The sequence below is a fragment of the Plectropomus leopardus genome, chromosome 17 (genome assembly GCF_008729295.1).
Source record: "Plectropomus leopardus isolate mb chromosome 17, YSFRI_Pleo_2.0, whole genome shotgun sequence".
Lineage (NCBI taxonomy): Eukaryota > Metazoa > Chordata > Actinopteri > Perciformes > Serranidae > Plectropomus > Plectropomus leopardus.
The window spans coordinates 26643942-26661584 of record NC_056479.1 but is presented as its reverse complement, the minus strand read 5'-3'; the positions used below and the strand labels follow the sequence as shown (position 1 = coordinate 26661584).

The 17643-nt window shown below is 38.2% G+C and overlaps 2 protein-coding genes across 4 annotated transcripts in view; one reads left to right on the top strand and one right to left on the bottom strand.

Moving 5' to 3' along the window:
* Positions 1 to 539: 539 nt before the first annotated feature.
* LOC121956191 (MICAL-like protein 1) lies at positions 540 to 14455 on the bottom strand. 3 transcript variants are annotated; one of them, XM_042504326.1, is made up of 15 exons: positions 14061 to 14455; positions 9029 to 9077; positions 8243 to 8384; positions 7542 to 7630; positions 7287 to 7429; positions 6409 to 7025; positions 6222 to 6267; positions 4525 to 5074; positions 4290 to 4412; positions 3382 to 3508; positions 2743 to 2833; positions 2519 to 2592; positions 1153 to 1267; positions 1003 to 1049; positions 540 to 816 (listed from the first exon to the last, which is right to left on the bottom strand). In XM_042504326.1, the coding sequence occupies exons 3-15, from the start codon at positions 8325 to 8327 to the stop codon at positions 692 to 694; spliced, it is 2232 nt and encodes a 743-aa protein (XP_042360260.1). In that variant the 5' UTR covers positions 8328 to 8384; positions 9029 to 9077; positions 14061 to 14455; the 3' UTR covers positions 540 to 691. The 3 variants fall into 3 exon arrangements, with proteins under 3 accessions (XP_042360260.1, XP_042360259.1, XP_042360258.1); XM_042504325.1 differs by lacking the exon at positions 14061 to 14455 and adding an exon at positions 9597 to 10104 and having other exon boundaries at positions 7542 to 7627; XM_042504324.1 differs by lacking the exon at positions 14061 to 14455 and adding an exon at positions 9597 to 10103.
* LOC121956192 (ADP-ribosylation factor-binding protein GGA1-like) overlaps positions 11526 to 17643 on the top strand; it is a 10924-nt gene continuing 4806 nt past the window's right edge. The window contains exons 1-9 of the mRNA XM_042504328.1: positions 11526 to 11595; positions 12951 to 13035; positions 13464 to 13539; positions 13861 to 13959; positions 14491 to 14614; positions 14799 to 14899; positions 15078 to 15158; positions 16024 to 16161; positions 16276 to 16357. Coding sequence (XP_042360262.1) covers positions 11553 to 11595; positions 12951 to 13035; positions 13464 to 13539; positions 13861 to 13959; positions 14491 to 14614; positions 14799 to 14899; positions 15078 to 15158; positions 16024 to 16161; positions 16276 to 16357 — 829 coding nt within the window. The 5' untranslated portion in view covers positions 11526 to 11552. The remainder of the gene's footprint in view (positions 11596 to 12950; positions 13036 to 13463; positions 13540 to 13860; positions 13960 to 14490; positions 14615 to 14798; positions 14900 to 15077; positions 15159 to 16023; positions 16162 to 16275; positions 16358 to 17643) is intronic.

The window sequence follows — 17643 nt, the reverse complement described above, 5'->3', positions numbered from 1 at the left end:
ATTCACGTATGTATAATATAACAGATGCCTTTAGCACTTTCAGTTTACCACAGACTTCTAGTAATATTTTAGCCAAAAACAATAAAGGACTCCCCAGAGAGCTTGTAAAGGTTCAGCTCGGAAAATTAATCAGCTTTTATACTAAATAAGCTGTCTTTTTACAAAAGAAGTCCAATTACTACAAAACTGACAATTCCACTTAAAGTTAAAGTTAATGCATCACAAAGATGCATCACTATTTTTAGCCCAAAGTTTACCTCCAATTTTGAACTTTTTATCTATCAAACATCTCAGAATAAGTTGGTTTTATCTGACTGATCTGCATGCATTTAAATTTCCTTTTTTTCCAGTTTGAGATAAAAGTTTTTTTATTCACAAAATACACAATTATTCTGCAGAGACAATTTTCTCAAGTACAGTATTGCATACTTCAACCTATACAGGCATATAATAAAATGAAAAAACATAAATATTGATAGCATACAGGAGACAAGGAAAACAGAGAAACATGGAAGAGAAAACACAGAAAAATTGCACTGAGAGAATGATATTTCATTTTGTCTAGGCTGTTCTTCAACATAAAATTAATAAATATATGATGATCACAGTATACTTCTCGATAACACTTATCTTAGTCAGCTCTAAGTTTGAGTTTAATGTTGCTGAGAGTTTCTGGGGTCACAATCATACATCAGTTCTTCTTGTCCAGGGAGTCTTTGGTGCTTTCTGCTTTTTGGTTCAGCAGCTTGAACATTTTTGTGGCTCTGAACTTTCCTTTTGACTTCTTTAAATCTTTAAGTCCTTCTTTCTGGAACTCTGTGAAGAGATATCACAGTTGCAGCAAAACATGGGCCGTCAAAATTTTTTGTAAGCGTGCATTGACGTATTTCAGAGAACCCAAGGCTACTTTTGCTCTGCCTTTTTTATAAAGACATGGACAGACGAAGAAACACAAACAGTATCAAACAAGCTATTATAAGGTGATTTTTTAAAAAAAATTACCTTTGTTTTTCATCATGGCTTCCAAAAGCTTATCTTCTTCTCTTTCCCTAATCAAAATAAAAACAAAAGTTACATTTAAACTATTCAACGTAAAAGATGGGAAAGCACCATGTTTTTTTTTGTTTGATTGTTTGTTTTTTGTCTGTGCACCTCTGCCTGTCCTGATCCAAGCTGCCGACGATCTGGTTCCTCTGTTCGATGATGTCGACCAGCTCACTCATCATCTGCTGCTCTCGAGCTCGATCCTCCTCAGTCCAGTCATTCTCTGAGTGTGAAGAGACGGTGTGTTACATTAAACAACACAAAGAGCTGCAAATTGCTTTGAAGATTCAGGGAATGTGTACCTAGTCATGTTTTTGATTTACTGGTTATTACCCCAAACACAAAGTCCATTTCAGATCAGAGGGTAAACTTAAAGGGTAACTTTGCTATTTTACAACCGGAGCCATAGTGTCTGTTTCTGTGTTTAAGTGACGAATTGGAACAACACATTTTGAATTGGTCAAGTATTGAGCGAGAGTAATCCAAATAGAATCCCTTTGGGCAAATCGATTCAAATAGATTAAATTGATTTTTCTAACCCAGCCCTAATGAGCACTGTCAATTTATGTGCATTAAAAATGCTTGTTTTTGTCACTGACAGGCTCAGATTTTCAAGTGTCTGAAAACATTATGTAAAGGATCCATACAGCAATATAGCTTTTATTGCAAAAGAGTGAGATCCTGTTTGCATAACCAAAAACAGCTTAGAAATAGCCGGTGCCAGACGCCATTTAAGTAAACAGTCATTTTAACATCTTGAAACACACTATATTCAAAGTCAACAGAGGCAAACTAAAACTCATGAAAACCATTCTTATTCCAACAATCACAACTCTGATTTGGTTGAAATTATCCCTTAATTCATTCAGTTAGATGAGAAAATATGCTGGTTCTATACACACTAACGTGTTTATTTATATGGAGTTTGGTGGATTTGACAATGGTGACTTCATGCCGTTTCTGGTTAAATGAGGGTCTTACTCTTGAAAAAAAAAGATCTGTCTCTGAGGGGATTATTTCCATATTGTTATCAGAAACTTAGAATAATAATCTGAGCCTGTCAGTGGCAAAAACATGCTCTTAGAGGACACACACTAATGGTGCTCAACTGTCTGCAGGGGGTACACAGTTTCACTGCTGCTGGCTGCAGTCCTCTCACTCAAAACAGGACCAAAAATTTTTGTTACCATTAGTCACTTAGACAGAAAAGAACTGGAATATAGGGCCCAGAAATACAGAAGTTATCCTTTAAAAGCAAACCTCTTTATATACCTGTCAGAAAAGTGGTATCATTAGAATTGAAACAACACATTTTGGGTCTAAAGGCCCCCAATTCAAGGATAAGGGATGCTTAAATCAATCCAGATTTTCCCCGCAGAGATTCACCATCTTCTTGTGAGGAATATTTGTTATTACTGACAGATATGTTAGTTGAAAAAAAGTAACAAAGTGATGCACACAGTAACACACTGACCTGGTTTATTGAGGAGACATCTGAGCTCGAACTCCACATCTGCCTGCCTCTCTTCTAACTTCTGCTGCTTTGTCCTAAAAAATAAAAAAACAAAATGTCTATAAAGTTTGAGAAACCTCCCGTTGCAAACTCACAACCCACTTTGGAGGCAGAGCAAACTGCAGTAGAGGTGAAAAATAAAAGCACATACGGTGCAACTCAAATCTATGTCCCAGTCTACTCACAGGTAAACCAGCTCAGTTTCTCTGCCCACCAGGATGTGTCTCTCATGGATCAGAGAGAACCACTCCATTAGCATTTGTTCCTCCTCTTCATCTAAAAGGAAAAAGGACAGGTCATTGTAACAGACAGCAAAATGCAAAACCGGAAAAATATGTGCGCATGTGTGAAAAACTTTGACAAGATGTGGAGCTCAATTTATGAAGCTCTATAGATTTGAGTCACAAAATACCAGCACCCAGAAACTCTCAGGAACCTGCAAAGCAAATTTAACCCATCTTGTTTATGATGCGTCTGTTTTTTGTGTGTGTGTTCATGTCTTATGTGTGTTTCTGTGATTATGTGCGTAATAAGTATGTATACATTTGTGAGGGTGGGGATACAATATTTTGTGTGATGATAACTGTGTATGACTGCAGTGTATTTGCGGATAGTACCTTAAACAAAATTAGGTCATGAAATTTGATTTCTTGAAGAAACAAGAAACATACTGAAAATAAAAAGTACTGTATTCAAATCACTCAATTCAAGGAATAATTATTTTTAAAAAAGAATCAGACTCAAAAACATTCCTATTATACAGTTAGTATTTGTGCACACTGTGAATAATTTTGTCTAAAACCTGTAGGAACAACTTGACTAACCATTCTTGTCGTCTCTCAGTTTGCCCTCCAGTTCGACTCCCCTTTGTTCCAGTGCCTCCAGACGTTTATCCAGCTCTCTAATCTCCACCTGCAGGTCTTCTGTGGACACATTCTGGTCTGACTGCACCTGTCAAGCAACATGCAAGACTTAACTCAATAATATCTCTGTGCAAAAGTTCTTTGCAGAATTTCTGCAAAACCAAATGTGAATTTACACTACAACAAGTTACATGTAATGCCCAATGACCAAACTCTGTGATTATGGGTTAAATAATATGTTTAAAATGATCAATTGAAAGGAAAACTTCACCCCTCAAATTATGATTTGCACATCAGTTAGTCATCCTGTGATACAGTGAATTTGTGATGAGAACTTGGTTTTTCTTGCATGCTTCCACAGTGAACGAAAAATCAGAAAAATTAGGAATTTTTCGATGAATCGAAGTCGTAAGAGTTTAACAACAGCATAATTATATCAAAACATCAGTTTAAAAAACTCTCACACAACTCATGTAGTATGATCCAAGTCTTTTTTAATCTAGCCCTTTTCAACGGGGAAATGGGCAGAAAGTGTAACTCACCTACGCTCTCTCAAAGCCAGACTCCATTGACAAAAACAGTCATTTTATATTGTTTACCACATGAGCTGGTAGGCTACATCTGCCTCCATCATCTTAGTTTGACTGTGTTTTTGTGTGACAAACAAACCAGCTCATCAAGGCAGCAGGAGAACAGCAGCTCCTGTGATCAGCGAGGTAAAATGACGTTTTTGTAAACGGAGTCTGGCTCTGGAGAGCATTGAGATGTGTGAGATTTTGTGAATGGATGTGTGATACAGTTTTGCAGTTTTAAACACGGTCATCAATTACTTTAATTCAAGATTTGAGAATTTTCTACGGTCACTGTACCTTCCTCTTGATGAGTGGGAAGCCATGTCCAGGGGCAGGGGCCCGTGTGGATGGCAGGGCCTGAACGCTCTTTGATTTGAGCATCCTTGGTTTTCGATCGAAGGGATTCTCTTTGCAGGCGAGCTGGAAACATCAAGAAAATTTTTAAAAAACTGTTGGGAAGTTTATATTAAATATTATGTTTTGGATTGTGGTGGTTCATATTTATTATTAAAATCAATATCTGTTCTCATACCTTACTTTGAGATGACATGACCTGATCTGATTCATTTGCAGATGTGATAGCCGGCACAGAAACACTCCTGGGTAAAATGCGGCTCTGAGATTCAATAGAGATAGCGTGCAGCCCTGCTGCTGCTGCTGCTGCTGCTGCTGCTGCTGCATCAGTCACATCTGGGAGTGAACTTCCAGTTTCTTCCAAAGCTGATACACTGCTGGTATCTTCTGCTGGTTCACTTGAAGCTCCAACATTCTCCTCAGATATAGATATAACGGCAATATTTTCAGCATCAATTGAACAAACTGTAATATCTGTGTCCCCATTCCCTGCAGGCTCTGGTTTCGGTTTAGTGTCCTCCTCAATGCTCTCATCCACCTCCTCTGCAAACGGATTTGGAGCCACTCTGGGTCTGTTCCACGCCTCCCGCTGTTTAGAGATGGATTTGGTTCGAGGAAAGGGAACTGGAGGCGGAGCAGGAGGCAGCTGTGTCCAGGGTCCGGGGTGGATGAGGGTCATCCATGGATGGTTGCTTTGCACTCTACTGCTGCCTCTAGTCGGGCTGGTGCTACAACAGAAAGACAAGAGGTGCTTTAAGAGATGAGTCCACGAGTGAGGAAGAACTTCTAAGAAAATGAGTGATTACTATTATTATGGTAAATTTAAAAATTATATTTTTATGTGATGTTTAAGATTTTGCAAAGAAATAGATTCTATTTTATTTACTGTAACATTTTCATAATTTGTTTTCTTATATAAGATATATGATTTTTGACAATACTTAAAGAAGTACTTCACCCCCGAATTATCATGTGTTTTCTCATGCTGTGTGACATTGAATTTGTGAAGAAAATTTTGTTATTCTCACATGCTACCACAGTGAATGAGGAATCCAAAAACGGGGAAATTCTTGATGAAATGAAGTCATTGTGGTCCACGTTTAACAGTAAAACTATGTCAAAACATCAGTTTACAAACTCTCTCACGACTTGCGCATCATTATCCAAATTTCAATTATCCAGTCGTATGTTCAGTACTTCCCAAACACATGCATTTTCTCTAAAATCTTAGTATTTAAAACTGAACAGAAAGTGAAACATATCAATGCTCTCATTAAAAACAGACTCCATTAAAAGGTCATGAAGGTCGCTGCCTTGATCAGTTAGTTTATAAGTGTTATTGTGTGACTATTCAGAATCCAAACTTACCCATTAAAACCTCAAAATTCACAAAATAACACAAAGAAATTAACTGATCGAGGCAGCGGTAGAACAGCAGCTCCTGTGTTTTATAAGGTAAACTTACTGGTTTTGTCGGTGGAGTCTGGCATTGAAGAGAGCGTCAATAAATTTTACTTTGACTTCAGTTCCCCGTTGAAAAAGCTGGCTGTCCTGAGCATATGACTGAATAAATGAGAACTGGATTATACTGCAGGATTTTCTCAAAATTTTTAAAAATTTGCTGTTGTTAAACTTGAAACCTTCTGACCTAAATTTATCAAAAATTTTCTGGTTTTGTATTCTTTGTTCACTGTGGAGACACGCAAGAAAAACAGTTTTCTTCACAAATTCGGCATACGACAGTGTAAGTAATGCTCATTTGGGGGGGTCAAGTACTCCTTTAATCAATTTGTAGTTGTAAATTACAAAAGTCAACTAGTAAGTTTGAAAATGTAACACGATAAAGAGGAACACAGAGTCTTTATGTTCACTCACATGCGAGATGAGTTGGGTGAACATTTATTTCGGTTGGACGAATAACCTGCACAGAGAAACAAACAGAAAAAAAATCCTCCTCGTTTTTTTTCCCAGTCAGTCATGAAAGAAATCAGCACATAAACTTGTAGACAGTAATTGTAATTAAAACTGAGCAGCTACAGTAAAATAATACAGTGATATTTACCTGCAGCAGCTGATCTGTTCATGGGCTGGGTTGTTTTGTTCCTGGGTGCAGGAACAGGTGCTGCAGAAGAGTTAAAATTTCGCCTGGGTGCTGGGACCGGCCGACTGTTTCCCTCTGTCACTTTACACGGTGAGGGGAGCTCAGAGGTCTCTTGACATTTTGTCGCTTCTTGTTGTTTGTTGCTTTCTGTCACAGTGGGTTCAGATCCAGATTTTCCACCTCCTTTGACCTCTTCAACCCTCGGTGGAGGAAGATGAGCACGCAGCGGCTTTTTAACCTTCAATCCAACAGCTGAGTCTCTGTTCTCCCCGTCTTTCACCTCTTTGCTCGTCTCCTGCTTTTCTTCCCTCTCTGTCTCTATTGTTTTACAAACCAGTCTATCCTGTGACTCTGTTTTCTTAGTGTAATGAGGGACGCTGGTGACAGCCAATCCACTCAGAGTATAAAAATCTGCCTGAAAATTACAATCGGGCCGATTCTCGGCAGATCTAACTTGCTGTGTGAGGTCGACACGATGAGTTTCACTGTCTGTTTTGTGGTGAGTGCAGATCAAGGAGCTCCTGTCACTTCCCTGTGTGTAAGACCCTGGTAAAAGAGCGCTGCCGCACGCTTTGCACCTGAAACACAAAGGTGAGACGTGTTGCTGTGAAAGCATGAAAATACTTTGACACTTAAAAAAAACCAAAAAAAAAAACCCAGTTCTCTTCTTTTGCTCCAGCTATAATTATATGTGATGATCACGGTGGTCACTTGAAACACATTTGAAACGCATACTTATGTGTGAGCTGCAGCCCGTCTCAGGATGTGCAGAGCCTGAATAAATCTGGATGCAGACACTAACAGACAAAAAAAGCTGCTGTTACATTGTGAACTGTTACCTGAAACAGCTGCGATGGTAGAACTTCCCGTCAATCAGACGTCTCTGAATAAGGTGGACAGGCTTGAAACACAAACTACACACTGTCCGTGGCCTCGTGTTGGACAGACGATCTTCTCTGCTGGTTTCCAGATGAGTCGGGCTCTGAAAAGAGAAGAGAAACCAGTGGCTGAGACCCGTAACACAGCAGCTGAGAAGACAAAGAACATGAGAAAACAGGTGTGTTCATGTGTGCATATGGGTGCATTAAAATTACCCTCAGGGGATTCAGACCATCCGGAGATTTAATCTTTGTTAAGTTGTTTATGAAAGCGACATGTGACGACTTCCAACTGGCAAGACCTGCTGCAAAGTCAAGAAAAAAAAACATGCAAATGCAGCAAAGTTTGGAAAACAAAAATATAAGGAGGAAAATGTGTTGTTTTGAGCAGAGAATGGGGTGGAGTCTGTCTGAATATTTCATTCACGTGATGTGAAGCGTAAAGTTCTGGTATTAAAGCAGGCACCACTTAAAGGGACGAGAGATTTATTATCTTTATTAAGCGTTTTTTCAGGGTACATAATTATTGAAGGACACATATAGGCTCCTTGGTTTATATCTGTAATGTTTCGGGCTCTTTACAAGATAAAATCATGCGCTTGAGGAATTACCTTGAAAGGGACAGTCTACCTTAAAATCAAAAATACATATTTTTCCTCTTTCTTGTAGTGCAATTTAATAATTTAAATTATTTAAGTGTGAGTTGCCGAGTGTTTGGGATATCGGCTGTATATCTCTCTCTCCCTCAAGAGTAGGAATTTGTTTATCTTTTACAGAGCCAAAAAAATCAAAGATATAATATGAGGAGCCTGTTTGTGTCTTTTAGTAATGATTTACCTTGATAAAGACAATAAATCTCTGCTTGCTGATAACAGAAAAGTTGCTACTGATAACCGAACAGAGTATACTCAGCATACCATAGGTCTTTCTGTTGAAGTAGTAGTAGTACTGGGACAGGTAGGTGATTACGCTCAAGCAGTCAGGCACTTTGGTAGAATCCATGTCCTTTGGGTCCAGCAACGCAGGGATGCCCAGCTCCCTCTCTGCAATCTCAAACGCCTGCAGGAAACCAGGAAACATAAACCGAGAATTAGTGTAGGCGACTGTAAAAAAGAAGGTGCATGAATACAAATTAGGGTCTGCACTTTATTTATCAGAGTAGGATGGTGGCTGTTTTTGCTGATTGATAACATTTTTTTTTAAAGAACAACTGCTTATAACTTGTAGTAATTTTATATTTAAATTTATGTCACATAAAAAATACATAAAGAATATGAAAGATTTTTTCAGCACTTTTTTAATGTCATTTTTATGTTTGTTTTAGTTTATTTACCTGTTTTGTGCCTATTTTCTGGTTATTTTCTTGTAACTTTTTCACATTTTTTCTGTATTTATTTGGGCCACGTCTTAAATTGCTCCTTTCCTTCTCAACATGTTTTTTTATATATATAATCAAGCCAATTTTCTCAGGTTTTAAAGAATTAAAGTTGAATGTCCATCCTGTAAGCCAAAAAAAAAACAACCATGACTTCCTCCCCAAAGCTTAAAAAATTCCTAATTGCCTCCCACATTTTGCACCAGCCACTCCCATCTCATACATAATGAACAGTCCCTTACCTAGAGGTTTTTTTTTTTGTTTTTTTTTTTACAGTGTTAGTAATGGTAAATAAACACCAAACACAAGCTAGATGGAAATGACTCACCAGTTTGTTATTTTGATAAACATTATCTTTGGAGAGGGATCTGAAATCTCTGGATCAAAGAGAGAAAAAATGAGAAACTGGGATTAATTGATGATGAAAGAACAAAAATTATAAACAAAGCAGTTGCCTTTTGGTGAATAACAGAGACTCCACAGACAAAAAAACCTGTATGAGCAAAATGCAGATCAATATCAGAGATTAAATTAGATGAGTCAAGTTCAATCATAGTATGTAAAAGGCAAAACAAACAGATTAATCCCATTAAACTGGACAAGAAAAGGTTTAGCAGAGAGACAGAGAGAGATTAAGAAAAGGAGGGCAGATTAGCTCTGGGCACAGTGTGCAGGTCCTGCTCTGCTCCAGATTAGACAGCACATTAGTCAGTCTGGTGCAGTCCCAGTGAGGAAGATAAATTAATCTCAAGACAAAAGACAAGGACAAATAATGAGTTTACAATGTGAGAAATGTCCCAATCATGCACCAGACCAGCAGATCTGGTGCCACTGAGGAAACAATGCCGAGGACCAGTTAACACAACCAACCAACAAAACTCTGTAAAACTACTTACATCAAGTCAGGTCGGTGTTTGTGGATGATGGCACAAAACGCAAGTCCATCTCTGAATGAGGTTGACATGTTTTTTATTTCCACATTGGGGTAACTGGCGCATGTGACGCGGCACCAGTCTCGTATAGTCTTCAGTGATGCCATTTCTTGTGTGACATTTGACATGTGGGCTGGCTGAACATGGCACTTTATAGTAAATTACAGGAGGTGAAATAAAACTGGGCAGGTTTCTTTTTGAGGAGGAAACAGGAAACGAGCACCTACCACTCATGCAACGATATTTTGGGTGGAGAAAACCTGCGGCCAGACCTGCGCATTGTGGAGTTGGTAAAGCAACAGGAAGGAAGTTAGGTTTTGCCTGTTATGTTTCTTTATCAAATAATAACGAAGCGATTTCACAACGTCCACAAGTAAAGTCTCAAACGGGTTCACTCACACACGGCAACAGTGGCACTTTTCAGCATAATCCACCAAAGCGCTCTTCTGCCAGTCAAAAACAAAAATGTGAAGTGATCCGTGACTCCTGGTCGATTAAATGAAATCGGTGTCTTAAATCAAGTCCCGTTACTTTCTGTGGTCCTTGTTGTGCTGGTTTTGCTCCACTTTCAGTGAAATGCACAATAGCTGCCGCTAGAGGGAGTCACAGAGCTGCTGCTTCTCTATAATTAGGAAAGGGAGGTCTCTGGTTACTGTTTCATTTCTTGTCACTAGTTTTTATATTCACGGACAGCCATAACTTTTTGCTGGGCATATTCAGTTTTAGGCTACAATATTGTTTTGTAATGATTGGACAGCACACCGACTTGTCATTTCAGGAAGATGTTGTATATACATATATTTTTAAAACGAAACATACATGCATTGTAGCTTTATTAAAACAGGCGAAGTGCTCATTATTTCATTTTTTTAAACATCAGATCATTACAAACAGATCTTAAGCTGTAATAAATATAACTTTTTGCTGGGCATATTCAGTTTTAGGCTACAATATTGTTTTGTAATGATTGGACAGCACACCGACTTGTTTCAGGAAGATGTTGTTCTTCATAAAGTTTTTTAAAAGCCCATCATTTGCTGTGACATATATTGTATCTGTTTAAAGATATGCTACTACTAAAATAATAAATGAATGAATAAATGAATAAAGTTTAAACAGAATTTCCGGTAAAGCAACTCAAATCAAAGTAAAGCAACATTAACAAAGAATATCCTGAAAACTATACCAATAAAAAAAATTAAGATTATGCTACAAAAAACCCCATTTTTTTATTTTAATGTTTGTTTTTGTACCTTTTTGTGCATAATTCCAGATGATTTTGGCCAGTTTAGGGAGAAAATCATTATAGTAATTATAGTGTATGTTGTTTCTAATTTGATTTTCTTTATAAACATGTTTTTGGCCACACTCACTAAATGTCGTGCTTTTATTTTGAAGGAATTTTACTCCGTTTTCTCGCATGACGCAGCTCTATGATCGTAGAAATGGTTTAACTAGACTGGTCATTCTCATTCAAGTTTACAATTTCTAATTTCTTTTGTGGCTAAAATACAAAATTTGGTCATGGAAATTGGCATTTTTTTGGCATATAACACACAAAATAATTAGAATAAATAAAAATTGTTTTTCCAGCTTAAAGCACTTAGAGCTGCTTTCATTGTATGAAAAGTGCTCAATAAATAATTTGTCATTGTTTTTTGTTGTTTAAAATAACTTTTTATAGCATTAATATCATTATCAGTAAATGCACAGGGAAAAAAAAGTCACTTCAGTAAATATTTGCATATTAAATTACGGTAAAGTGTACACACACTGTGTAATTGTTGTATAAATATTCCGAGATGACCATGTTTTTAAATAGGACGTTTTCTCTCTATGTGTTCTAGTTCTGTGTCTCTGCTGCTTTTACGTGTCCGTGCGTCCCTCGCGAGACCGAAACCCCACATAAATCTCGCAGTGATGGCTGCGCCGCCCGATACGGAGAGTTTGGAGTCTCGTATCAGTGAGTATTTTAAACTTATTTTACCGAGAAGACGCAGCCTAGAGATCCGGACACTCGCAATTGATCATCCGTGAGTTATTGTAGACGAGATGACAGCCCACCACGGCCGCGCGTTACCCCGCAGAGGGGACTCGGACCCTGCCGCCACATCCAGGATGCTAACGTAGCTCCGGAGCTGCCAGCTGTCAACACACAACACAGCCAGGCGTAGCGTTAGCTCCGCGGCTCGATAGCTCACCTGGGTGGCGGACGACAAAATCAAAGAGTCTCATTTTTAGTCACAGAGGTTAAATTATGATTACGGCGAAGCTATGGCCTCGGAGGAAAGTTCTAGACGAGACAGTGACACAGTGCGACTACCGACAGCATGCTAGCTAACGTGACACTGTGTTAGCACCTGGGCTGCATATTTATGTGTGCGGTGGCACACTGGGGTTATGTGGCAAATAATTAATTTTAATTTATGGAGGCACTCAAAGCATGGGTTTTTGTGTTTTTTAGTTGCTTATCTTAAGTTTTACTGTAAGTAACAGGCTTGATCATGTCAGGCTAAATGTGTTTCTGTAATAATGAGATATTTTAGGTAAATATATTGATGCTCTCATTCAAGATTTGATCTAAAAGACAAAATAAACAATATGCCATCAGTTGCCAGTTTATTAGGTACTCATAGCTAAAACAATACTAACAGGAAAAAAAATCACGAGTAATGCAATAACCCCTAATCCAGGATTTTAGGATATTTCTGGAATTTCAGTATATTTCTCGGATTTTAGGACATATCTGGGATTTGTGGGATTTTCAGATATTTCTGGGATTTTAGGACATTTCTAGGATTTTAGGACAGAAGAGGCTTAGCTAGGACCTCTGTCAAGGGCTGCAGGAGATCCTCCACTGGCACTTTTTTTTGATAATGCAGCTCTATATTGGTGCTGTTTTATGCACTCTGGCTCTTCATATATACTAAAAGCACATAAACAACTTTCAGTGTGAATCATTTCTATTATGAATTAAAAAAAGTTTTGGGGTCATCTGGCACCTTACTCAGGGCCAGATGTGACCCGTGGGCTATACGTTGAATATCACTGCCCAAATTTCACCTTCATGGAGGTTATAAAGCTTTTGTTGTGGTTGTTTAATTGTATTGCATTGTATTTAAGAGGCTTTTTAACTATTTTGGTAATATTGATGCAAGAAGACTGCATTAGATGAAGTGACAGTTAAGAGTAGAAATGATTTGAACAGGTTGAAAACAATTCAGAGACATTTTTTTTTTACAGTGATCCAATCTTCTCCTATACCGAAGTAACATCTATCAGCTCTGTTGTCTGACATCCTGTTTGCTAACATTTCAGACAGAGCTACAAACCCACTTAACAGAGACACAGACTGGAGCAGCATCCATGCCTTCTGCGACCAGCTCAACAATGATTTGGAGGGGTAAGAAGAGGTTAATCTGTCACCTTTGTTGGATGCAAATGACTTTTATTAAATACAAATGATATTCATCTCTGCACACAACACCTGTAAAGATAATTTCTGTTAAAAAAGGGGGTACATTTCTTTTTAGGTGTGGAAAATTCAAGGTTTCTGTTTGTCCTGTTGAGTTTTTCTGCATTTATTCTGAATTATTTTAGAAATTATTCTGGGGTTTATCTGATTTAGAAATTCATGTCAATATTAATTTAACATTAAACAATGAAAACATTTATAAAAATCCCACTAAATTATTGTAGTGAAAAACGTTTTTTTAAAAAAAAAAAGAAAAGACATGGAAATCTTGCTCAGCACTGCTTGTAGTACAAATTACCACACTTGCTGCATGCAGGGCTCTTGACATTCAGTTTTGTTTGCGACTTGTGTTACAGACCCCAGCTGGCCACCAGACTCCTGGCCCACAAGATCCAGTCTCCACAGGAGTGGGAGGCCATGCAGGCCCTGCTGGTGAGTTCAGATCTCAGCCAGGAGCTTCCTTCTTCATTATACTGATTTTTCACTGCATTTTTTATGTCTCATTAGTTTTTTTTCAAACTCTAAAAAACTCTGCTTATTTTCTACCCTGCTTTTTAAACAGAATATTTACATTTTAACATGTAAAATTTATATTTGGAATTTTCATAGTTTATTATGAAAATACAGTAATGTAACAGAAATTTGTCTGAAAATAGTAAAAAAATAAATATTTGAAGTAGTATACTTTTTGGAACATAGTGTTGGTTATTTTTAGATTTAGTTTAATTTGTTCTTATTGCGTTTCTTTTCTAGGTTCTGGAGACGTGTATGAAAAGCTGTGGGAAAAGGTTTCACAGTGAAGTGGGCAAGTTCCGTTTTCTCAATGAACTCATCAAAGTAGTTTCTCCAAAGGTAAGATTTTCGGGTTGCATTCAAGTTTTTCAGACATTTTTTGTACATGTCTGTCGTGGTTTCTAAACAAATTTGAAATACTCACTCGTAATTGTACTCACTGTTTGTTTGATGAGGGTCGAGGGTGCTTCAGGTCTAAATTGATTTTTCAGGATGTATGGAGAGTCGCTTGAGGAGGTTAAACTGATTTGACTGATTATCACATCAGAAAGAGAAAAAAACACATTCCCTATAAATAAACAAACATTTACAAAAACAAAGTTCAAATCAATGGAGCGATAAACAAATTTATCTAACAGTAAAACGGAGATTTAACCAAACACACGGTGGCTGAAGACTGAATCCTCTTGCTGTCTTTCCTGCTCGACTAATTTAGCACACCTGCCTTTAACGAGGATCCTAAGATTCCAGGTCAGGTGATGCATTCAAGTGACTCAAAAAAAGGGAAATTATAAGGGCTTGCTAGAAATGGCTTCAACAACATCTATGGCATGAAACTCACTTGATATTTGTCCGAAATCTCCCACTCAGTACCTGGGCTCACGGTCACCAGAGCCCGTAAAAAAGAAGGTTCTAGAGTTGATCTATAGCTGGACTTTGGGATTACCGGACGAGGCCAAGATCTCCGATGCCTATCAGATGCTGAAGAAACAAGGTGAGTGGCTGTCTGCTGTCAGATGAATGGAAATCAAAACATCTTAAGTTGTCAGCAGGCATTAAAAGCTGCAGCCAAAGCTCATATTATAGATTTAAGTTGGATAAAATTTTTCACAAAGTAACAAGTGTCATTAGAAGCATTTCACTCGTTTCCTACTTTGTATTTTGTGTTTGCAAATCAGGTATTATTAAACAAGATCCAGAGCTGCCACCTGACAAACTACTGAACCTTCCCCCACCCAGACCCAAGAATGCCATTTTTGAGGACGAAGAAAAGTCAAAAGTAAGGATTTTTTAAATTTTAAAAAGTCACTTAAAAAGATGCTTTCCAAAATAAATATGACTACATTTTTACCCACTGTGTTTACTCTCTTCTGGCCGTGATTTTGTCTCGTCCCCCTTTGGGATATATGAAGCCTGTTCACTCTTTTCCTTCATGTAAACTCTGTCTGCTTTGTCAGATGCTGTCCCGCCTGTTGAATAGCTCGCACCCCGAGGACCTGAAAGCCGCCAACAAACTCATCAAGGAAATGGTCCAAGAGGTAAGCTGGTTTCCTTCTCATTCTTACTGCCTTCATAAAATCACACCTTTCTGTAATGCATTAGCTGCGTCTCTGGTTTTAGAATCAGTACAACTTTGGATTTGTGGTTGTGGTTCATTAAGTACCAGCACAAAATATGTAAAAAATGAAACTACAAAATATAAATACAGTAATGGTTAAACAATTGAACACTTGTATGTAAATATTTAAAAATACAAGTATGTATAAAGTGCTGAATAAGTGTGTGGAAATATAAAATGTAAAGATGTACAGTAATAAACAATTAGAACTAGTATGTGAATATTTAAAATTATGATTCTTTATAAGGTGCTGAGTGTGTAAAATGTGTAAATATAAAACTGTGCCTCATGCTTCAGTGCAATATATAAAACTAGTGTTCTAGTTAAAAATAGAAATATGTGTGTGATGCTACAATGTACAGCAGATACATAAATACAAATATACACAAGTAAGAATAAGCACTGCAGATAGTCTTAAGATTTGTGAGAAAAGGAGTAAAATACCAGAGAGCAGCACTCCTGCAGGAACATTAACTGAAGGAGGGAATGGGTCGGTTGCCCTGGGGGGTTTTGTGTGTCACTGGCAGAGTGATTCAGCAGGAGTTCAGGGTAAATTTGTCCTGATTTGAGGGGTAATAGGAACTGCTCTTTGCTTTCCCCTGACTTTTCTAATGGCCTTTTTCTGACCTTGCTGTACTTCCTCAGTCCTGCCTTTGGCTATGTTTTTGTATTTTTATTATATGTTCCTGCAGCTTGCTCCATGTATCATTACTTACATGTACACGTGTTTGTGATTACACCTTGCTGTGTGCACCATTTGTGAATTTGTGACTTGCCTGTTGTAGGATCAGAAGCGAGCAGAGAAAGTGTCGAAGCGGGTGAACGCCATTCAGGAGGTGAAGGAGAGCGTCACTCTGCTGACTCAGCTTCTGCAGGACTATGACAGCAACGCAGACAATCAGAGCAACGCTGAACTCATACAGGTGAGCTGGAAGAGGGAGATTTAGACTGTCCAATGTGTATACACACACAGCTATGACAGAGCAAGCAAGTAACTTAATACCAGGTGTTTAACATGGTGTGTTTTGTGTGGTCAGGACCTGTACCAGCGCTGTGAGAAAATGAGACCTACACTGTTCAGACTGGCAAGTGATACGGAGGACAACGATGAAGCTCTAGGTGAGTGTTATGTTTTTTCATCTGCTATTAAATATGATTCAAAAAGGAACGACCCCTTCTTGTTTATTCACCGCAGAAATGTTTTAAGCTCTATTAATCTTCATCATGCAAGAGAAAGACAATCCCACAACCAGGGCTCCAAAGTGTGACCATTTTTTGTTGCACATGTGACCTAAATGTGCCGGCCACTGAATCCAAGAAAAAACGAACTGGAGCCTAACTTCTTATCCCTGATGCTTTAATGCAGCTTTTAGACACAAAAGCAGCACAGAATTAAAAAAAATTCTGATGAAAATGGCATTTATAGCGGCTTATAGCCAGGCTTCAACTTATCACAACAGTCCTTGTAATGAGCAAGTTTTATCTTTTTATCAGTTCATTTATTTCACATTTTATAGGCTGTTGTCAGCTGTTTAGGTAAAGTGTTTGTTCAGTGTCTGTATAGTCTAATACAGAAGTGTTTGAAATGTTTGTTTTGTTTTGTTTTGTTTTTTTAAGTGAAAATAGTTTCCCAAACTTGCCAGTGAACAAAAGGTTCCCTCGGGGAGGATTTTGTCAATCTTTGACACCTTCACGACAGTCAGTTCAAAATCAGTTTTTCCTTGCATTGAACCATGACTTCTAAACCAGGACATGAACAGAACACGGACTTCTGTGTAATGTTACACCCCTAGTTGGGAAATTACCAGTGTTTATGTGGCACCAAAAGGCACAGTGAAAAATTTGGAGAGCAACCAAGTTATCTGCTGGTGCAGCTAAATAAAAAAGTTGGGGGCGGGGTCTGGAACCCTGCACCGTGATCTTTAGTTGCATCTCTCAGCTCCTCTCTTCTGTCTCAGGCCTCCCGCAGGACACTGAACTCAGCTTCCCTTGTTCTTTCAAAGTTGTGGCTGATACCAGAGACACACCCTCTCAATAAATACGGAAAACAAAGGAGCGAACAATAGAAAGCTGATGCCAGTCAGTGTTAAATGATAGCTGCCACACAGCAAACTGCTCTCTGCAAACACATTAAGTTTCTCCGCTTCAATCCTGCAGAAATTGTTGAAATCCAGAACTGCCCTTTTCTACTGTGTGAGGAAGTTATGTCACCTGTCTAGAGCCATTTGCAAGTGTATAATAATTAAAAATACAGCAAATACATACAGTAAAACTAAATACAGAATATCTGCTAGCCTTGATAATTACAGTTGTCTTTTTGGAAGAAAGCTGTCAGCTTTTACTCACACCAATGAAGCTGCTGGACATTGTCCCTTCTCTTCAGCTGGAACTATTCTTGCATATGT